Source organism: Mytilus trossulus, chromosome 4 (assembly GCF_036588685.1).
Source record: "Mytilus trossulus isolate FHL-02 chromosome 4, PNRI_Mtr1.1.1.hap1, whole genome shotgun sequence".
In the NCBI taxonomy this organism is placed as follows: Eukaryota; Metazoa; Mollusca; class Bivalvia; order Mytilida; family Mytilidae; genus Mytilus; species Mytilus trossulus.
In genome coordinates, this window is record NC_086376.1 from 53,043,635 (window position 1) to 53,064,155 (window position 20,521).

At 30.0% G+C, this 20,521-nt stretch overlaps 1 protein-coding gene across 1 annotated transcript in view; it reads right to left on the reverse strand.

The window, feature by feature from the left end:
- Window positions 1–594: 594 nt before the first annotated feature.
- Window positions 595–20,521, reverse strand: part of LOC134715506 (phosphatidylinositide phosphatase SAC2-like) — a 216,434-nt gene continuing 196,507 nt past the window's right edge. The window contains exons 10-20 of the mRNA XM_063577713.1: window positions 18,626–18,818; window positions 16,556–16,633; window positions 14,290–14,410; window positions 13,230–13,358; window positions 12,024–12,094; window positions 10,405–10,635; window positions 9,443–9,514; window positions 8,462–8,535; window positions 7,386–7,541; window positions 6,763–6,856; window positions 595–6,079 (exon numbers count right to left, since the gene is read on the reverse strand). Of these exons, the coding sequence (XP_063433783.1) occupies window positions 5,278–6,079; window positions 6,763–6,856; window positions 7,386–7,541; window positions 8,462–8,535; window positions 9,443–9,514; window positions 10,405–10,635; window positions 12,024–12,094; window positions 13,230–13,358; window positions 14,290–14,410; window positions 16,556–16,633; window positions 18,626–18,818 (2,021 nt within the window). The 3' untranslated portion in view covers window positions 595–5,277. The remainder of the gene's footprint in view (window positions 6,080–6,762; window positions 6,857–7,385; window positions 7,542–8,461; window positions 8,536–9,442; window positions 9,515–10,404; window positions 10,636–12,023; window positions 12,095–13,229; window positions 13,359–14,289; window positions 14,411–16,555; window positions 16,634–18,625; window positions 18,819–20,521) is intronic.

Consider the following 20,521-nt stretch of genomic DNA (forward strand, 5'->3'; position numbering starts at 1 on the left):
TGGATTCATTTATTTTTGTGGGTACCAATTTTCGTGGATTAAGAAAAACTTGCATATTCGTGGATATTTAATTTCGTGGTTTTGCTGAAGTCTGCATACAAACCTATAGAAAAATTATCATTCGTTGAATATTTAATTTCGTGGTTTGACTGTGTGCACGAAGTCCACGAAAAATTGGTATCCAACGAATAATAATGAATCCACAGTGAGCCAGAATCCTGCAGTCCAGAGGTTGTAATTGGTTACTGTCAGCAGTAAGCAGTTTTTTAGTTTAATTTTTTATCTTAAATAATGTTTTTTATTCTGAAACTCCATTTTGTTATCCCATGGCTTTATGTAGATAACTTTACAGTATGGCTTTTGCTCATTATTGAATGTTGTGTGATGAACAGAACAGAAGCTGTTTACATCCTGGTCCTTCAGTCTTCAAAAGACATTCACACCACATTTACTTATTTTATTGTGTGTTTGGTTTGTCTTTTGATACCTTGACTATGTTATGGATATTTGAATTCATTGGAATGCTAGCTTTTTTTTATATGAATGTGACATAAATAAAACAAGTCAAGAGTAATTTATTTTAATCAGCTGACATCAGCTTATTCAGTGCAATCTACAAATCTCATACTAAAGAAACATTTAAGGAATGTAAAGCTAAAAAATAGAATTCAAAATAAAGGAAAAAGATATGAATTGTTAATAATAAAACAAAATATCGCTGCTGACAAAATACAAACTGAACATACAACTATTGCAATATTGCACATCAAATATTTACTTTATACAATGTCTTGGGTCTTATGTATAGTCATCTCCTAGTTTGCGATTGCTTTGACATTTACCTGGACATAAGATTGAATTAAGACTAGACATACAAAAAAGTAATTTTCCTATAAAATTCCTGATGACTTAAAAGTTTTTTAGTTTTTAAATATATTTGAAGTAGGTTACAAAAATCTTACTTTTTTGGCAAAAAAAACCCAACAAAACCATTTTGTGTTATAAACTGTATGGTAAGGTTCTAGAGGCTAGTTTCTTTAACATTTTGTAAACAGATCAAACACTTTTAAATTCCTCTTAGCAGTCCGTCTTTTTTGAAATTTTGGTACACTTGTACTCTGCATTACATTTTTGCCATAATTTTGATAACACAAATGAAAATTTAGAGTTATTTGATGATTTAATATAGAAACAATGTTGCCCATTGCCTGGATATTTCTTTTAATTACAAATTAAAAAATAGATGATTTCTCAAATAGAAATTATGTAAAGAAACACAGGATATGAATAATCCTCACTCAGGAAATGGGAGACAACTCACGTGATGAAAAAAAAGAAATAAAACTGGTTCTTTTAAAACTAGTTCGTTTCAAACAATAAAGTTCAAAAACAGAAAAGAAACATGCATGTAAGATATAATAATGCCATTGGATCACTAACCTACAAAAACAGCAAAATAAAACAAAATGTTATCAAAATATAATAAACATACACATTCATTTTTTGGGGGAATAATTAGATTAACAATAGACCTGTAAATTCAAATAATTTAAAGGTGTGTCAGTTTTTAGAGATGTGTGAATACTACCCCTACAGGAAAGTTATTGTAATTTATATTTTCCTGAAAAGTGCAATACAACTTCTCTTAATATCGTAAAGTTTTAAAATGAAAACATATGCATATATTTTCTTGTACAGATATTTTTTAAATGAAAAAGGAAAAAAAAATTGTCATTGAGGTGTCAAAAAAGCTCAGCAAAAGATAACATAGAATTTAAACCACAAGAATGTAAAGATTATGTAAATAAAATAAAACGTATGCATACCAATAAGCAAAATCCATAGTGATTGAAAACAATCCTTTTAATCAAACAAGAGGCTCTCAAGAGCCTGAATCGCTCACCTTAATTTGTTTGGTTTAATCTCTCATCACTGATTATTTTGGCTTTTCAATTTATTTAAATGTTCTTTGAATTGTCCTATTTTCTTCAAAAGCAGAAAAAAATCATTTTCTCCTATGTTCTATTTTAGCCATAGGAGCTATGTTTCTTGACATACAAGGAAATAAAATATAAAATTTATACTAGATACTCTGAAACTCATTTAGCCTAAGTTTGGCTGAAATTGATACAGCAGTTTCAAAGGAAAAGATTTTTTAAAGTATTTAGTAAGTCAACATGATGAACAAATTGTGTAAAAAGTCTTTAAAGGGCAATAACTCCTTAAGGGGTCGATTGACAATTTTGGGCAAATTGACTTATTTGTAGATCTTACTTTGCTTAACAATTTTGCTATCATCAGTTTATCTGTATCTGTAATAATATTCAAGATAATTACTAAAAACTGCAAAATTTCTTTAAAATCATCAATACAGGGGCATTATACCTGAAAAACCAGTTACCCCCATAGGCTAAAAATTTCAGGACAGGTAGACCTTGACCTAATAAATACTTTAACTTCTTGTCTTATTTGCTCTAAATGCTGGAGTTTTTGAGATATAAGCTAAAAACTGCATTTTACCCTGTGTTCTATTTTTAGCCATGATGGCCATGCTTTTTGACGAAATAGAAAATAAAACACAAAGTCTATTCTATACACCCTACTGATCATTCAGTTGAAGTTTGGTTGAATTTGGTTGAGTATTTTAGAGGAGAAGATTTTTTAAAATTAGCAAATATGATGAACAAATTGTGAAAAATTGTCATTAAAGGACAATAACCCCTTAAGGGGTCAATTGACAATTTTGGTCATATTAACTTATTTGTAGATCTTACTTTGCTGATCATTTTTGCTGTTTACAGTTTATCTTTATCTATAATAATATTCAAGATAATGACCAAAAACTGCAAAATTTCCTTAAAATTACCAATTAAGTGGCATCAACCCAACAATGGGTTGTTTGATTCATCTGAAAATTTCAGAGCTGATAGATCTTGACCTAATGAACATGTTTACTTCATGTCAGATTTGCTCTAAATGCTTTCGTTTTTGAGATATAAGCCAAAAAACTGCATTTGACCCCTATGTTCTATTTTTAGCAATGGCAACCATGTTTGTTGATAGATCAAACTTCGGATACAATTTATAAACTAGATACCCTAAGGAACATTCAGTTAAAGTTTGGAAGTATTTGGCCTAGTAGTTTCAGAGGAGAAGATTCTTGAAATAGTTTACGACGACAGACGACGACGACGACAGGCGATGGACGACGACGGACGCCAAGTGATGGCATAAGCTCACTTGGCCCTTCGGGCCAGGTGAGCTAAAAAGCACAAAAATAATAAGACATTAAAATATATACCCTGATCTGCTTGTTTATTATTTAACATCTACCTCCAATGAAATTTCTATACAGTCGCTTAAATTTTTCTAAAAACAATTTGTCTACATTTTTTCACTTCAAACATGTTTGATGAAGCTTTTAAACAATACAGTGAGTATGATACATTCCTTATTATCAAAATGCCTATACCCGAAAATCTAAAATTGCTTCCATGATACAACTCATCAAAATGAAGTTTCAAATTCTTTCAAATAAAGAAGATGACAAATATCTTCTAATATTTTTCATGTTAAGAAGGCTTTATAAAAGTCCTTCTTTGATTGTTATTCAACTACTTGTAATTGTTTTATTTAAGTTGTCCAATCAAATTTACAATTAATATTTCTTATTGTGCTAGTTTACAAAATAAGGAATGCTATAACCAGCTGTTAGGGCTATTAATGTATTCATAATATTAGTTACTAAAATTAATTGTCTTTATAAATAAAAATAACAAATTAATTGACAAATGCTTTGTTTATATGCTCATTATTTAAATACTTGAACATTCATAATTTCACTCCAAAAAAGAACATAAAATATCATAGAATCTGTTAGATTGCAATCTCCCAATAAAATAGTCATCAAGGCAGATCTCTAACTGTGGAGAAAAAAAGTTGGCACACATGTATAAACTTTTGGCTACATGTACTAATTATTGCACTCTATTTGTAAATTTCCCTATTTATGTAGGACAAAATATTTTAATTTGAATTATCCAATTTTCTTGCAACATATATCAGGTCAGTGATAATATGACCATCAAAAACAAAGTCATGAAGTCTTGAAATTATTATACTACTTCATATTTTACCTGATCAAGTTCTACCTCAAAACAAAACCTAACTTTTATTTTTTGAAATGAATTAATTCCTTTGCAAGAAAACTTGTTTAGAAGTGCATTGTTCTGTAAAATTTTGTGACTTTTGTTCAATAAATAAAATTGTATAAAAAAAAGAAGAAAGTGCACTTGTTCGGTAATACATGTAACTACATTTATTCATAAAACATTTATTTGTGACCTATTTTTTTTGGGGTGGTAAAATTGGACACTAATGTTAAGACTACATTAAATTGGATTGTTTATCCTACTCATGGATGAAAACAAACTTAAAGCTAATAGTAATAAAGTTAAGCTTACCCAAATATTCCAGCTGTTATATTATAATTACTATGATCACTCCATTAATGAGAGACGGTAGTGGATAAATGGCGCTGAATGTTTCGAATTAAAGTTGAGCAGAAAATGTTTAACACTGTACAGTCCATTTTTTTTTTTTAAATTATTCAAAATTAAGCTGAAGCAAGAGGTAATATATTTGAAAATTCAAAGAATAACACTAAGCTAGCTTTTGAGAAGCTGTTTTACAGTAATTTTGTATTGCAATTTTTCTTGCAGTATGATATACATTGACTTTCATTTTGCATTTTGCATTTTGAATAAGTACACAAAAAAGAATGTTTTATAATTATTTTAAAATAAAATACAATTTAAAAATATTTAAGTTGCAAGTGGTAATATATATACTGATAGCTAGACAAATTCTACTGTTTGGAATTTGGGTCAAACATGATAAAGGCATTGCAGGTTTACTGGTACTTGCTTCACATTAGGAATTAACATATTTTTCAATAACCATGGTACACAAGACAGAACTAGACATTAACTATCACTAATGCATTGACTAATACTATCTTTGTTTCATTTAATAATTCATTTTCATAATTGACATAATTAAATTACTTTCATAAATATATTTTTGCCATGTATAAAACCATGAAATATCAAATATTCCAGAAAAAAGATAAAATTGACAACCACAAATATTAATATCACAAATCACATCGAAACATAATAAGCTCTTTTAAAAATTGCATGGGAAGAGCATCCTAATATCAACTACACACATGTTAAACTCTGAGCACATAGAGGTTAAAATTGACGAAAATTGCTTCTATAAAAATATAACTTGAGTGTAACATTTCCTATCTCCAAGCTTCTGTCTCATTTCCTGTTCCAAAGATTCAGCAATTCGTTGTGTTTTAGTACTATTAGTAGCGGGAAATATAATTTTGGGTATTTTAGACGTCTGAGTAGGTTCATTGTCATGACTAGAGACTTCAATTGGATTGTTCATATTAGAAGAACTCTTAGAATCATCTTCCTGAGATTTCCCTAAAGTATGAGACATATTTCCTCCATCTTCATCATCAAAATTTTCAGAGGACTCTGAAGCATTAGGTGCATCTTTAGTAAAGTGTTGCAGATTTGATTCTGCATTTTCATTGAAATTATCTCCCTTTAATTTTCTCTCACTTGGTGCAACATTTTCTGAAACTTTAAATTTTAGAGTTACATTTTCAGATGAATCAGTTCTGTTAAGCTGATCTCCACCTGCTTGTTTTTCTTGTTTGTAAAATACACTAGAATCATCCATTGTGGTTCTGTCATCGGGAGCATTCCGTCCAAGTCTTATTCCTGGTATATTTAATTTGGTTATATTCTTTAAGCCGGTGTTGATATTTTTCTTTAAATCAGACATGATATTTCTCCTTGTTCTTGACGGACTTTCTGAGGGCGAGCTGGGCTCTACAGGACTTGGCGTGAGACTTGATCGAGGTGACTTTCTGGACGATTGCTTCATCTGTGCCAAATCAGGTGCTGATACATCTCTTGGTATATGTATCCCTGACAATGAATTCTCTTGTTGTTGTTGGTGTATGTATTGAACGTCTATATGTGGTTTTGTTTTCTTTCTAAAAATTTAACAGAAAACCAAATTGACTGATTCCTATATGTTTGAATTTGTAAAATGTTTAGCTAGAATTTTAGTAATTGTTTTAAATATTGCAAAAACAAACTTTTCAAAACCACAGATATCAAATGAAAACAATGACACTGTGACAAGAGCTGCACATTTGCATTCATTACATTTGTTATTCTTATTTTGAATTGGAATAGTAAAAGATAATCAAATGACAGCTAAATTGATCATGAGCAAGATGACGGTAGCCACATGTGGAGCAGGATCTGCTTACCCTTCCCGAGCATCCCCCAGTTTTTGGTGGGGTTAGTGTTTCTTAGTCTTTAGTTTTCTATGTGGTGTCTTTTGTACTATAATTTGCCTGTTTGTCTTTTTTTTTTTTTTCTATCTATGAGTTTGACTGTCCCTCTGCTATCTTTTGCCTCTCTTTGATGTATAAGATATCAAATTAATTAAAGTGTTGAAGAAAAAAAACGTCTAATTGGAATGCTTTTATCATTTTTCTGTAGCGTCATGTCAAATGTAATACATGTACACATTTAATGATAATGTTGCTATCATCACACTGTATAACAAAGTGGATTTTAGATTGTATATTAACATCTCATTATAAAAATTCTGGTGCAGGATTTCTAGATTTGAGGCTATTGCTGGTTAAATGATAAAAACTTATACCTATCTAATTTAGGAACATCTATAAGTGGTAATTTAAGTGACAGTATTTCTTCTGTTGCAGCTGCAAAGCCTTGATATATGGCACCAAGAGATTCTGAAATTAATTTATATTCATAGATTATCATTTAAAAGATGAGCAATGAAAATCTGTTTATCGCTATTTGATCCATGACGATGTTGCTGTTAATTTCATGACAACTGGCATGCATGTCTTTGTTTTTAGCGATAATTTTCATATCATTTGACTCTGCTGAGAAAGAAAATTATCAGTCAGCAAGATCAAAGGAAAATTACGTAAAATATCGATAACAGATAACATAGAATATATCTTATTTCTAATTCATTATACTATAAAAGTCATGTGGTGGATTATGTTTGGAAATAATAGTATTTTAGCAATGAATAGGAGATAACTCCAATTGATAAAGTAACATAAAATTATATCATACCACCATATGACTGAAAAGTGTCATGCTTGTAAATTTCCTGGTATTCTTTATGATTTTTTTCCTAAGACTGAAATCATTCTTTATTATGATTAAAAAATTATGATATCTTGTGGAAATTTTAAATTACGCCATCTACAGTGTTTCAATTTTTATATTTTACAGAATAAACTTTACCTTTAGCTTCCTCTTTATTTTTTACAGCAATTACAATGTTGTTAAACAACCTTGTACTAGGAGTACGAAAGGTATGGAAAAATCCTTCATCTGTATAGTGATGGTAATAAAGTCGTAAGCATACAAACTTTGATTTGAAGATGGCTGGCTCAGCACCTAAAAAAACAACAAGTGATATCAAAATAAACTATTTTTCTAGTCAATGACTCAATATGATCTGTGAAATGAAAATAACACTTTATAAATTGATGCCTTTCTAGATTTACCTAAATCCGGATTATAGCTCAAAAACCAAAATTTGAAAGTCAAAGATGAAGAAATACCTGAAACCTTGAGAACCTATGTAGTATTTCATATGAGTCTTCATTTAAATGAAATAAATATTATGAAAGTTTTGAAAAATTGAGAATATTTTTTGATTGATAATGAAAGTTTCTAAATTTAGACTTATACAAAGATGAGATAACTCAGATAATTACTATCTTCAAAGGAAGGTACATATTTTTTTCTATTTCAGGAATGACTATGAAGAAATAACATAAAAATGTGGTGCACACTGAATTACATGTGTAGCAGGTTATTTAACAGTGTGCACCATATTTTTATGCCCCACCTTACGATAGTAGAGGGGCAAAATGTTTTCTGGTCTGTGCCTCTGTCAGTCTGGCTGTTCGTTCGTTCATCTGTGCGTCCCTTCGTCTGTTCTTTCCACATCAGGTTAAAGTTTTTAGTCAAGGCAGTTTTTGATGAAGCTGATGTCCAATCAACTTTATACTAAGTACATGTACACAAGTTCCTTATGATAAGATCTTTCTAAATTTTAGATCAAAATTATACTTTTGACCCCAATTTCACGGTCCACTGAACATTAATTTTATAAGAGCTATCCTCTCATATTTTATTCAAAATTTTGTATTTAGTTTTCTCTCAATTAACAAGATAATGCTTTTCCCACGGTATAATTTTTTTTCGCAATTATAAAAACATCACAATAATTTCTGAATTTACAGTAGTCTCTTTAAAATGTAATTTTTTTTTAGATGTATTTCTGTGTTTCTAAAATTTCATTAACTTACCAATTTCTATTTGTTCGATATCCTCCAGAAATATTCGTTGATAACAAGTTATACCCTCTTCTTCATCATCATACCTTTAATGAATAAAACATTCAATGAAAAACATTATCTTATCATATATACCATATAGGGAGTTATTTTGGCTGTGTAAATAATATTTTCATTCAATAAGGTATAAGAAATATTTTGACAGTTATTTTTTTCTTACAGATGTACACTTTTAATTTGGCTAAATTTATATTGGCGATTTTTTATTATCCCCGAAAATAAGCACAAAATTTACATCCCACAAAAATAACCCACTATATGATATATGTTCCGTCTGGTAAAACAAGAACAAAATTTTAATGCACCAACTTATTTTTTTCTCAAAAAGCTATAATATCAACTTTTGTTAGAGTGAAATGATTTGCTGCTGTTTGATAGAAGTTTACCTCCATCTCTCCAACCCCTACCCTATAAAAAATTTAAAATCCTATCTATCCTATATAAAATCATCTTTTGGTTTTTTTAAGCACCCCAGGTCAATGCTTTTAATATTGTAAACATAGTTAACTGATAAAATGAACGATTGAAGTTTGATTTATGTCCAGCTACAACTATTTTAAAAATGAATTACGGTAGGTCATACTAAACCCAACCAATTAGCCAAATAATTTCTTATGTGCTATTTTTAAAACAATGTAACATTTCAAAGGAACAAATGTCCTCATAACAAAACCCTCAATCTTTGCTCTATTCATATAAGCTTAAAAGGCAGCAAAAAGCTTTACTATATTATAATCCTGAATGCTCAAACCAAATCTTGAAATCTAATGACAAATACTGCTTAATCCCAATGTCCAAAAAAAATATGCTTCCACTCCTTCACTCTGAAAGTATGTCTTATTCACAGAATTAACAGTCCCCCAAATATCTTTATTTCCAAATTGATAAATATCACAATTGAATTTTTTTTCTCATGAAACAATAATACTTTACCATGCCACATATACTGCTCTCTGGCTTAGTAACAAGATTATATCCATTTCCTGTCTGTCTGGGTCTCCAGTCCTAAAATAGATAAATTACTAAATTTAGTCCTGGTATCTATGATGAGTTTATTTACAACCACTGGGTCGATGCCACTGCTGGTGGAGATTTATTTCCCCAAGGGTATCACAAGCCCAGTAGTCAGCACTTTTTGTGCTGACATGAATTGTCATTGATATTGTTCTATATATAAATTTACTGCTTACAAATACTAAGGCTTTTCTACCTCAGGCATAGATTACCTTAGCTGTATTGGCAAAACTTTTAGGAATTTTGGTCCTCAATGCTCTTCAACTTCATACTTTATTTGGCCTTTTAACTTTTTTGGATTCGAGCGTCACTGATGATTCTTTTATAGACGAAACGCGCGTCTGGCGTATACTAAATTTAGTCCTGGTATCTATGATGAGTTTATTTATTGGATAGTACTAGTTTTTAATTTCATTATTCATCTTTTATCTTCACAATAAAATAACCATACATGACAAATACAAAAGTGAAAAATCAAGCTATAAACAGCAATATTTTTTTATGTATAGGTCTAAATTTCATTCAAAACATCCTCTTTTTTCACATTATAAATTCAAATTCAAATTCAAATTATAAAGGCTAAAGGTTAACATTTAACTGTGTATGTGTGGATCAGACAAACTAAAACAAATGATATCCGATGTGAAGATAAAAGATAAGTATGATCACATAAATCAAGATTTATCTATGTCTTAGCACTACATTGTGTTTTGTATCTGATTTAGAACACTTGATAATTCTCACTGCTTAGTACAAAATTATCAAACCAAAATCAGATTTCCAAATACATCTGTGACGTATCATTATTTTACAATATCTAGTGTCATAGCAACTGAAATATCACTCCTTTCATTGCATGATTAATAATCTAAATAGCTTACACAGGGTCAGCATCTATCAAACTCCATCCACCGAGACATTCCTCGGGTTCTACGATTAACATTTTCTTACAATCCTCTACTAATAACTTCAAGTTCTCCTCTCTTTCTACAAGATCTTTGGTGTCCTCTTCTATTTTAGTTGTACCAGTCAAGAGATCCTCAGCTACTGGCTGTCCTAAAGTAAGGTCAATGGCAGCCTGTCTAAAGTTGTCCTTAAATCTCAGATAATACCTAGTGTCCAAAAAAAAATAGTGATTTAAAAAAGAATGTTTTACATCAATAATGAAAAGTATGTGAGCTCTTGAAAATCACCCTTGGAAAAAAGTTCCTTTAATGACAATAGTCCTGGTGATCTTCGAGTTTAAGGTTTAGGGTCTAGTAAGGACTCACTCTGGCATATCATGTTAGTCTAGTTGCATTACCTAATTAAGACAACTTAAAATATATTTACTTTGGTGTACTGTGGATTCATTATTATTCTTGGGATACAAATTTTTGTGGAATTTTTGGGTACAGGTAAACCACCCATTTACATATTCCGCGAATTAAACATTTTCAATAACGGTTCGGTTTTTTATTCAGAGATTGTCAAAACCAAGAAACAAATATGAACAATAGAACTTTATATCTTCACTGTATTCAAACACCTTCCTGTTATTTGTACGCCAATACTGGATATCACATTTCCCATAAAATTTTGACGCCACAAAAAAGTTATTGATGCCACAAACAAATAGGAAAATGCAATGAAACATTGAAAAAAGGTCAGAATTAGGCGTCAGATGTAAGACTGATATGGAATTTATTCCAAACCAGGGGCCTAGCAGGCTTATGGGTCTAAATACTTCATTTCAGTGGTTGACACTGTCCACACTGAGGTGAGTTTAAAGCCTGCTTTTGGCATATCTTGGGATTGATAGTTTTCCTGTCATAGGTTGGTGTCCTTGTCAGGGCACTATAGCTTCCTCCAGTAATACAAACTGGTCACCATGGTATATAGCTAAGCGTACTGAAACTGGAATTTACCCCAACAATCAATCTTAACTTAAAAATAATTGTGTAATTATTCCAATGTTTGAGAAACTAAATGAAAACTTCCAAAAGCATCTATTTTGGATAAATGCCCTCGTTTCTGAAAAGTTCTGTTTTGATTCAGCTATATGTCAATTTAGATTCCTACATCTATCTTCACTGTATTCAGTGTTAGATTCCTATATCTATCTTCACTGTATTCAGTGTTAGATTCCTATATCTATCTTCACTGTATTCAGTGTTAGATTCCTATATCTATCTTCACTGTATTCAGTGTTAGATTCCTATATCTATCTTCACTGTATTCAGTGTTAGATTCCTATATCTATCTTCACTGTATTCAGTGTTAGATTCCTATATCAATCTTCACTGTATTCAGTGTTAGATTCCTATATCTATCTTCACTGTATTCAGTGTTAGATTCCTATATCTATCTTCACTGTATTCAGTGTTAGATTCCTATATCTATCTTCACTGTATTCAGTGTTAGATTCCTATATCTATCTTCACTGTATTCAGTGTTAGATTCCTAAATCACAGTCTTAGGTAACCTATTTGTAAAATCATAAGAGTTTAAGACTGCATACCTGTTTGCTGAGTTCACCCCATCCTTCATCATCCCTGATAACTTTCTCTCTCCAGTTCTGGTATAGTCACCCTGTAATAAATAGATTTTCTAGTCATTACTTTGTATAGAAAAATATGGTGTTATCCATTGTAAAAACAATTACCGGTAGGAAAAATATCTTAAGCTCAAAAAGTATTTTCTCTATTAACTCAAAAAAGAAACCTGATCTCACCCTCTGTATATGCAGTTTACTATCAGAAAATATTTTAAAATTATAATACAGACGACTATGATGTGTAAGTGGATGAATCCTTAATGTCCAGTGGCAAATATTATCTTCATGATATCACATTAATTCGATAATAAATATACAATTCTTTGTACCAGACTGACAAATGAACTAGATTTTCAATGTTCTAGCTCACAAGGTAACAATTAGGGACATATTATATTGATTCAAATCCAGGTTCCAGTCATGGCTCTTACTTCTTAATTCTGCAAGCTTGGTGGAGAAGCAACAGCCAATTAGATAGCAGACAAATAACATTTTAAAATAACCAAAAGACCAAACAATCTTTAATAATAGACAGGTATCTTTACAATTTGACATGCTCTTCAGGGTCTAAATCATATTTTTTATTTAATATTGGATTTCTCTATATTTTCTTATAAATGAACTTTATCTTATACTTAATAGAAATATGAAATAAAAAAAATGGGGTCACCATTCATTTATGCTCACAATCTGCCTTCAAAAGAAGCATACATTTTTGTTAATGTCCTTTTTTCTGTTGCACTAATAGGAGAAATAGTTGTAATATCGAAATAAAAAAAGAACTAAATTACAGAAATCGCTTCAATTTTACAATTATTTAGTTTATGTACAGCTTATTCGAAAACAACAATAAAAAATATAGGTCACCCATGAGTTAAAAAAGATATTTCAATTTTAATGCCAAAAAATGGCATTTTTGCACCAAAGGGAGATAATTTGGAGCTTTTTCAATGATATCCACATTTTAAAAGTCACCTGGGACCAACACTAATTGACCTATTGGAATGATTTTTGTACCGTATGATAAAGTAACAACAAGTTAAAGTAATAAATAAAATTTGTAATGAAAAATTAATGTTTAATTTTTTTCTGAAAATCGTATACCCGCTAGCCTCCTTAATCTCTAAATCATCCTTAGTCTAAACAAATAGAAGTAGAAGTTTATGTTACCTTTAAAGCAGCAGTACCAGCATATTGTCGACTGATTGTATCTCCATTGTTGGCCCAAAGCTGTTGAAATGTCCTCTTACAACTGTGTGGCAGGTTTTCTTCTGGAGGTAACAAGCCAAGTTTCCGACACTTAAAAAGATAACAAAAATATTACTTTCTATCTTGAAAATTACATTTTTTTCAGATATCAAGCTTTTGAGTACTAATAATACCAAAACACATTCAGTAGACTCATGCTTCTGAGTACTAATAATACCAAAACACATTCAGTAGACTCATGCTTCTGAGTACTAATAATACCAAAACACATTCAGTAGACTCATGCTTCTGAGTACTAATAATACCAAAACACATTCAGTAGACTCATGCTTCTGAGTACTAATAATACCAAAACACATTCAGTAGACTCATGCTTCTGAGTACTAATAATACCAAAAACACATTCAGAAGACTCATGCTTCTGAGTACTAAGAATACCAAAAACACATTCAGTAGACTCATGCTTCTGAGTACTAATAATACCAAAACACATTCAGTAGACTCATGCTTCTGAGTACTAATAATACCAAAAACACATTCAGTAGACTCATGCTTCTGAGTACTAATAATACCAAAAACACATTCAGTAGACTCATGCTTCTGAGTACTAATAATACCAAATCACATTCAATAGACTCATGCTTCTGAGACTTTTTCAAACTATATTATTGGCATGAAAAAAGTAAAGAAAATTTAATTCATTATTAGTATATTTCAACATTTCATTTATTAGAAAATGTACCTGCCTAAGCGTTTGATAACATAACTTGTTGCTGCAGAGCTATAACTTTAAAAACTGTTTTAAAATCTGTGGCATTTAAAAAAAAAATCTTTTAATATTTTTGTTTTTCAAAATCTTTACTTACCTCTACACTATATTTGCTATGAAAGTTGGACAGTTTTGATTGTCCAATAATTGAAGAGATTTGAATGACCTACTATAATCTATATAAAAAAACAGCATAATTACAACAATAATCAGACAGATTTTTAGTTAATTTCATTTGTTAGTTTTTAAAACCTGAGTTTCCATGACGATCCGAGCTATGGCAGTCTGCACTACATTTGTTCTATCTAAACAGTCCACACAGTTGATTCTGAATACACCATTCTGTTCACATATCACACCCTTCCTGTCTACCCTGCAATATATAAATTAAATCACATATCACACCCTTCCTGTCTACCCTGTAATATATAAATTAAATCACATATCACACCCTTCCTGTCTACCCTGTAATATATAAATTAATTCAAATATCACACACTTTCTGTCTACCCTGTAATATATAAATTAAATCACATATCACACCCTTCCTGTCTACCCTGTAATATATAAATTAATTCAAATATCACACCCTTCCTGTCTACCCTGTAATATATAAATTAAATCACAAATCACAACCCCATGTCTACTCTGTAATATATAAATTAAATCACATATCACACCCTTCCTGTCTACCCTGTAATATTTAAATCAAATCACATATCACACCCTTCCTGTCTACCCTGTAATATTTAAATCAAATCACATATCACACCCTTCCTGTCTACCCTGTAATATATAAATAAAATCACATATCACACCCTTTCTGTCTAACATGTAATATCAAAATCAATATCACATATCACACCCTTCTTGCCTACCCTGTTATATTCAAGTTTATTACATTAGTCTCTTATCTGCCAATTAATTATAAAGTTTATGGCTAATTATAACTATTGTCATCTAAAAATTCTTTGATGTTCAATAAGGTAAGGGCAAAATGAAAAAAAATTATATATTACAGACGGCTAAATAATTGTACAACCGCACTGACCAGGAAAGCTCAAGCTAAATATCTACTAAGTAAGATATAAGATAAGATATATAAGAACAGACAGAGTTGAAGAGTAATATGAAAAAAAAGGAGTTATGTTTTAATAACAATTCTTGTTACATTTGTTTGAGGCCAATTAAAGAAATATTCAGCAATTTTTCCATTTGTCAAGGAACATAACTTTAGGACAATAAATGTGATTACACCTTCAATTCAAACTTGATCTGTATTTTGTGGAAATAAGCATTATGTGTTAGTTTCATAGCATTTGATTGACGCAAACAAAAATTAGAGAACAGAAACTTTTCCAAATTGTAAAGGGGCATAACTAACAGTTAAAGTGACATCCCTTAAATTCACCCTTGATCTATATTTTGTGGTAATAAGCATTGTGTTTAAGTTTCATTCTATTTAGTTGAGGCATTAAAGTGAGAGAAAAGAAATGAAAAATTTAGAAATTTGTCATATTGAAAAGAGGTAACTCTAGAACGGTTAAAGTGATGCCACCAAAATTCACACTCAATCTCTATTTTGAAGTAATAAGCATTTTGTATAAGTTTCATACTATTTGGTAGATGCAAACTAAAGTTACAGAATGGAAACCAACTTAGGGATGTACATACAGAATGATGTACAGAGGGAGAAGGGTTAAACTTATGCAACCATTGCAACAGCAGGAGCATAATAAAAAAAACTTATATGGTGGCATATATGACAACATATATTTTTGTCAATAACTTTTAATAAATTATTCCTTTACACACATTTTAGTTCTCTTCTTCTTGATCATTACAATTTTAAGAATAAACCGCAATCAGGGTAATGGTCAATTTGTTCTTGTCCTAAATATATGTATGACATATTTGCCACTGAACAATAATCAATCAATATTTACACACATTGATGTATGTCCTCACATTGCTTGGCTACACTCTAATATCAATAGTGCTGATTTTGCAATTTTTCTTTAGGAATTTTTTTAGAACCTTAGATTCCTATATGTCATCAACACTGAGAAAAATCATTTTCTTCGCTTATCTAAATATTTTTTTTAGTCTCTGAAGAATATACAGATGTCAAATGCAAGAAGTAAAAACAATGAACTCATTTATCATTTATCTTTAAGAATGCCTATAGCAAGACAGGAATATAATAGAAACTGTGCAGCTGTTATAGTATTAACTAACATTAATTGTGCTAAACGTTGTTCATTTTTTTTATGTCTGATTCTGTTTTCTTTGATAAAATTCATTTATTTTTTCCTATACAGACAGGCCTCTTGTGGCGAGTTGTGTCATTGGCAATCATACAACAACTCTTCATTCTTATGTTGACACATTTAATGAACTGGAGCTTGCTAAATTTGCTTGAAGTTCTTTGTGTTATAATTTTTTTTTAGTATCATAAGTTATACATAAATTCTTTTCAAAGGGAGATAACTAATGGTTATATAAAATTGTATCTTACCATGTATATTTCATGTTTTTGATAATGTCTTTTATTCCATCAGTCAGGATAGAAACATTTTCAAACTTCATACCACGACTACAATGTAACATAATAAATTCATTGTCAATACATTTAGGCATGCTGTAATTTATTTAATATATATATACCTATGTGTAAGTATGTCCAACTATGTGTAGTTGGACATACTTAAAATAGTTTTGGTTTGTGTGTAATTTTGGTTTCTAGTGGAGAGTTATTTCATTGGCAATGATACCTTTATATTGCATTTGAAGATTTACAGACATCAATTGGTGCTTTTATGGTTTCAAATAGAGAACATTGTCATATTTATAAATCTTTTCCTGATCATTTTGGCTTTTTAAAGTTTCTATCTACATTTGTAGTCTATTACATTTTTACTCTTTGAGTATGTTTGTTTTTTTCATTCATCATTGACAATGTAATGGAATTTGATGTGACCGCCATAAAAGTGAGAGGTTTAGCTAGCGTTAAAACCAGGTTCAATCCACCATTTTCTACATTAGAAAATGCCTGTACCAAGTCAGGAATATGACAGTTGTTATCCATTCGTTTGATGTGTTTGGACTTTTGATTTTGCCTTTTGATTTTTGATTTTCCTTTTTGAATTTTCCTCGGAGTTTAGTATTTTTGTGTTTTTACTTTTACACTAAATTAATAGGTTGAACTCACAAAAATGGTTAAAATATCTTTAAAGGGAAATAACTCCAATAATGAGTCGACTAAAGATTTCAGCTGTGATGGCTGATTTGTTTATCTTGTCTTGCTGATCAACTTTGCAATATAAAGTTTCGATATTATGTTTTTCAAGTAAACAAGAATGTGTCCATATTACACTGATGTCCCAATTGCACTATCACTTTCTATGTTCAGTGGACTTTGAGAAAAGCTCATTTGGCCTTTTAAGCTAGCTAGGTGAGCTCAAAATAGATGTCTGCAAACCTTTAAATACATAACTACTATCTCCATTCTAATATTAGGTTTTTCTGTCTATTTTCGAAATAACATAAAAATGTGGCACACACTTAAAAATAAACTGCTATGTGGGTTATTAAGTGTGCACCACATTTTCTATGTTCTTTCTTCATAGACAGAAAAAGTATTACAGTCATTCCTTAAATGTACTTCAATCATTAATAGCGGGAAGTGTTCAGAGATCATTTATCAAATAAAAACGTTTTTTATGATTTTTGGCGATTAAACCTTTTTCCTAAGGTCATTACTTTAAGGACCACAAGTCAAAGCTAAATTGACCAAAGGAAGTCACATGGTATTCAATTGTCTGACAAGTAAACTTAGGTTAATTTATCATGTAAAACAGGTGTCTATATAATATTTTATTGCAAGGTATTTATCATTTCACTTTCAAGGTGACCTTAAAATATGTCTTTCGGTGACATATATTTATAAACATTTATACTACTACACTGAATTTTATGTTGTGTAATAATGTTACAATTCTTGTAATATACTTTTACGTACTTTACAATATTTGTTTCTTATCAACTTGACACTATTTGACATTGCCTTTTAAAATATATTTTTAATCTGCTGGAATCAATTAAGAGCATTTGTGTTGTAAATGTTATAGAATTTGATTTTTCATGTTAATGGGAGTTATCACTACCACTGTTTCAGGACTTTTAAAAGACCTTATGTTGCCTCTGTATTTTAAAAAAAATCTATTTATCTAAAATTATTAGAGAAGTCGGTTTGGTTAGCAGTAGATTTATCTAAAGCAATCAGAGCACAGTTTGCATTGTTCATATAGTCCAACATTGTTCTGCAATTAATGGATGAATTAATTTCCAATTGATTTTTCGAATTTTAGACGGGAAAGAAAATCAAAACTTTGTTCTAAATGGGTATTAATTTGTAGCTTTTGCAATGTAACTGTAATTTCATGCACCATATTTTACACTATTTGTGGCCGGGTTGTTTTGAGTTGTTTCCTCATTAGTTGTTTATTATTTTAAAAGTCAGATTTTCACTTTCAAAATCCCTCTACCAGAATATCTAACTGAGAAAAAAATAAGGTTATCTACATACCAATACTCGTGAAAATCGAATGAGATATATGTAATATCTCGTGAATTGTACTCCAGAACGTTAGACAAAAAGGCATCACTGATAGCTTTCTCCTTTCCTGACAGTTCAGCTAAGTTGATGGCAACAAAAGAATTGTATAGATAAAGTTGTTCTTCTATATGTTTTGTAAAAGCTTCATAGTTTTCCTTGGATCCTGAAAGTATAAAAAAGGTTATTTAGAATTTATAATGTATTAATCAATAAAATATCATGAAACTACAAATTCAGGTATTTCTGAATGCATTTATCATTGCCATATTGAACAATCAGTCCACAAATATAAGATTGTTTATTGCATTTTCAAGAAAGGCAGCATCTCAATAATACCATTACAATTTAAATGGCTATTTTGGCAATAATAAAAACATCAAAAAAATACTAAAAAATCTACAGTTGATTTTTATTTATGAATTCTTAGACATTTAAAAGCAGGGTTTTCTACTTCTATGAATAAAATTAGGATTAGCTATACAAAGGATAAAAATGTCCTTAATTTAGATGCTCAACAAAGTATACATATTCTATAGACTTCATGCAGGCATCATATTCATGAAATTCAATATAAAAGAAAAATACATTTTTTCTGCAATCCACAAAATTTGATACCCAGAAACAAATAAAAGAATCCATAGTATGTATATGTCATACAGTTGCAAAAAATAAATAAAACATTCTAATAATGACTTGTCTGATGTTTCTAATTATGATGCCTAACATAAGGCTGTAAACTTTTCAAATAAGATAAAAATTAGCTTTAGACCATCCCTGCTTCATTTGTTGTTTCTTCCTTACACTGCCTTGGTCCCTATTTGTGAGAGTTATCTCCCATTGTGTTACACTGACTATAGCAGAACAATACTGTAAATTCAGAAATTATTGCAAGGTTTTTATTATTGCAAATAATGCAACAGAGTTGTAAACGCAATAATTATGTAATATTTTAAATGAATTAAGCATGACTTTTCTCAAAATCATAAAAAATTAAAATCACATTTAAGTTTTAAATGACAAAATTGTAATATAATTTCTGAATTTACAGTAATAAGTGGGTTTTTTCCCAGTCGATAACAATTTTTTTCTTGAAATTTCTGACAATAACAGTAAAATAAACATTCATTATATTTTAAAGGTATTATTCATCATACATTGAAAAACAAATATTCTTAGGGTGGTACATTTGATAATATCATTTTAAAGTTGGATACATTTGTATTAAGCAAAACATAATGTTCATGTATTGAGTAAAACAATACATGTTACATATATATTCTACAGTTAAAAAGTTTAAAACCAAGGTCTGCACAGTTCATTTACATTTAAAATCTGCCTTAAACATAATAGGCATGTAATAAGATTATAAGATCACAAAACTAAACAATAAGGCCATACAAAGTTATAATCTTTGATTGCCATTTTTTGTGCTTTTTTTCTTTCTTAAATAACTTCAGATCTTTTATCTTGCAAGACATGGTTTTCCTGTTTGAATGGTATTACACTAGCCTTTTTGGGGCCCTTTATAGCTTGCTGTTTGATCTGAGCCAAAGATCAGTGTTGACAGCCACACTTTGATATATAATGGTTTACTTTTTACAAATTGTGACTTGGATGGAGAGTTGTCTCATCACACATACCAAATCTTCTAATATATATAAATTTTGTAATATATGAAGCGACTATTTAACCCTGTACTTCTCTTTTCTTTACATTTATAAGATCTTATCATGATCGATTAAGATCCTTTATACAGGTTTTTTATTGTCTGCAACTAATATCATAGTTTTTTTTTAATTATAATTGATACAATTCTGTAATAAAAGGACAGATGCTATAGGCATATGCTAAAGCCAGATGATTTCG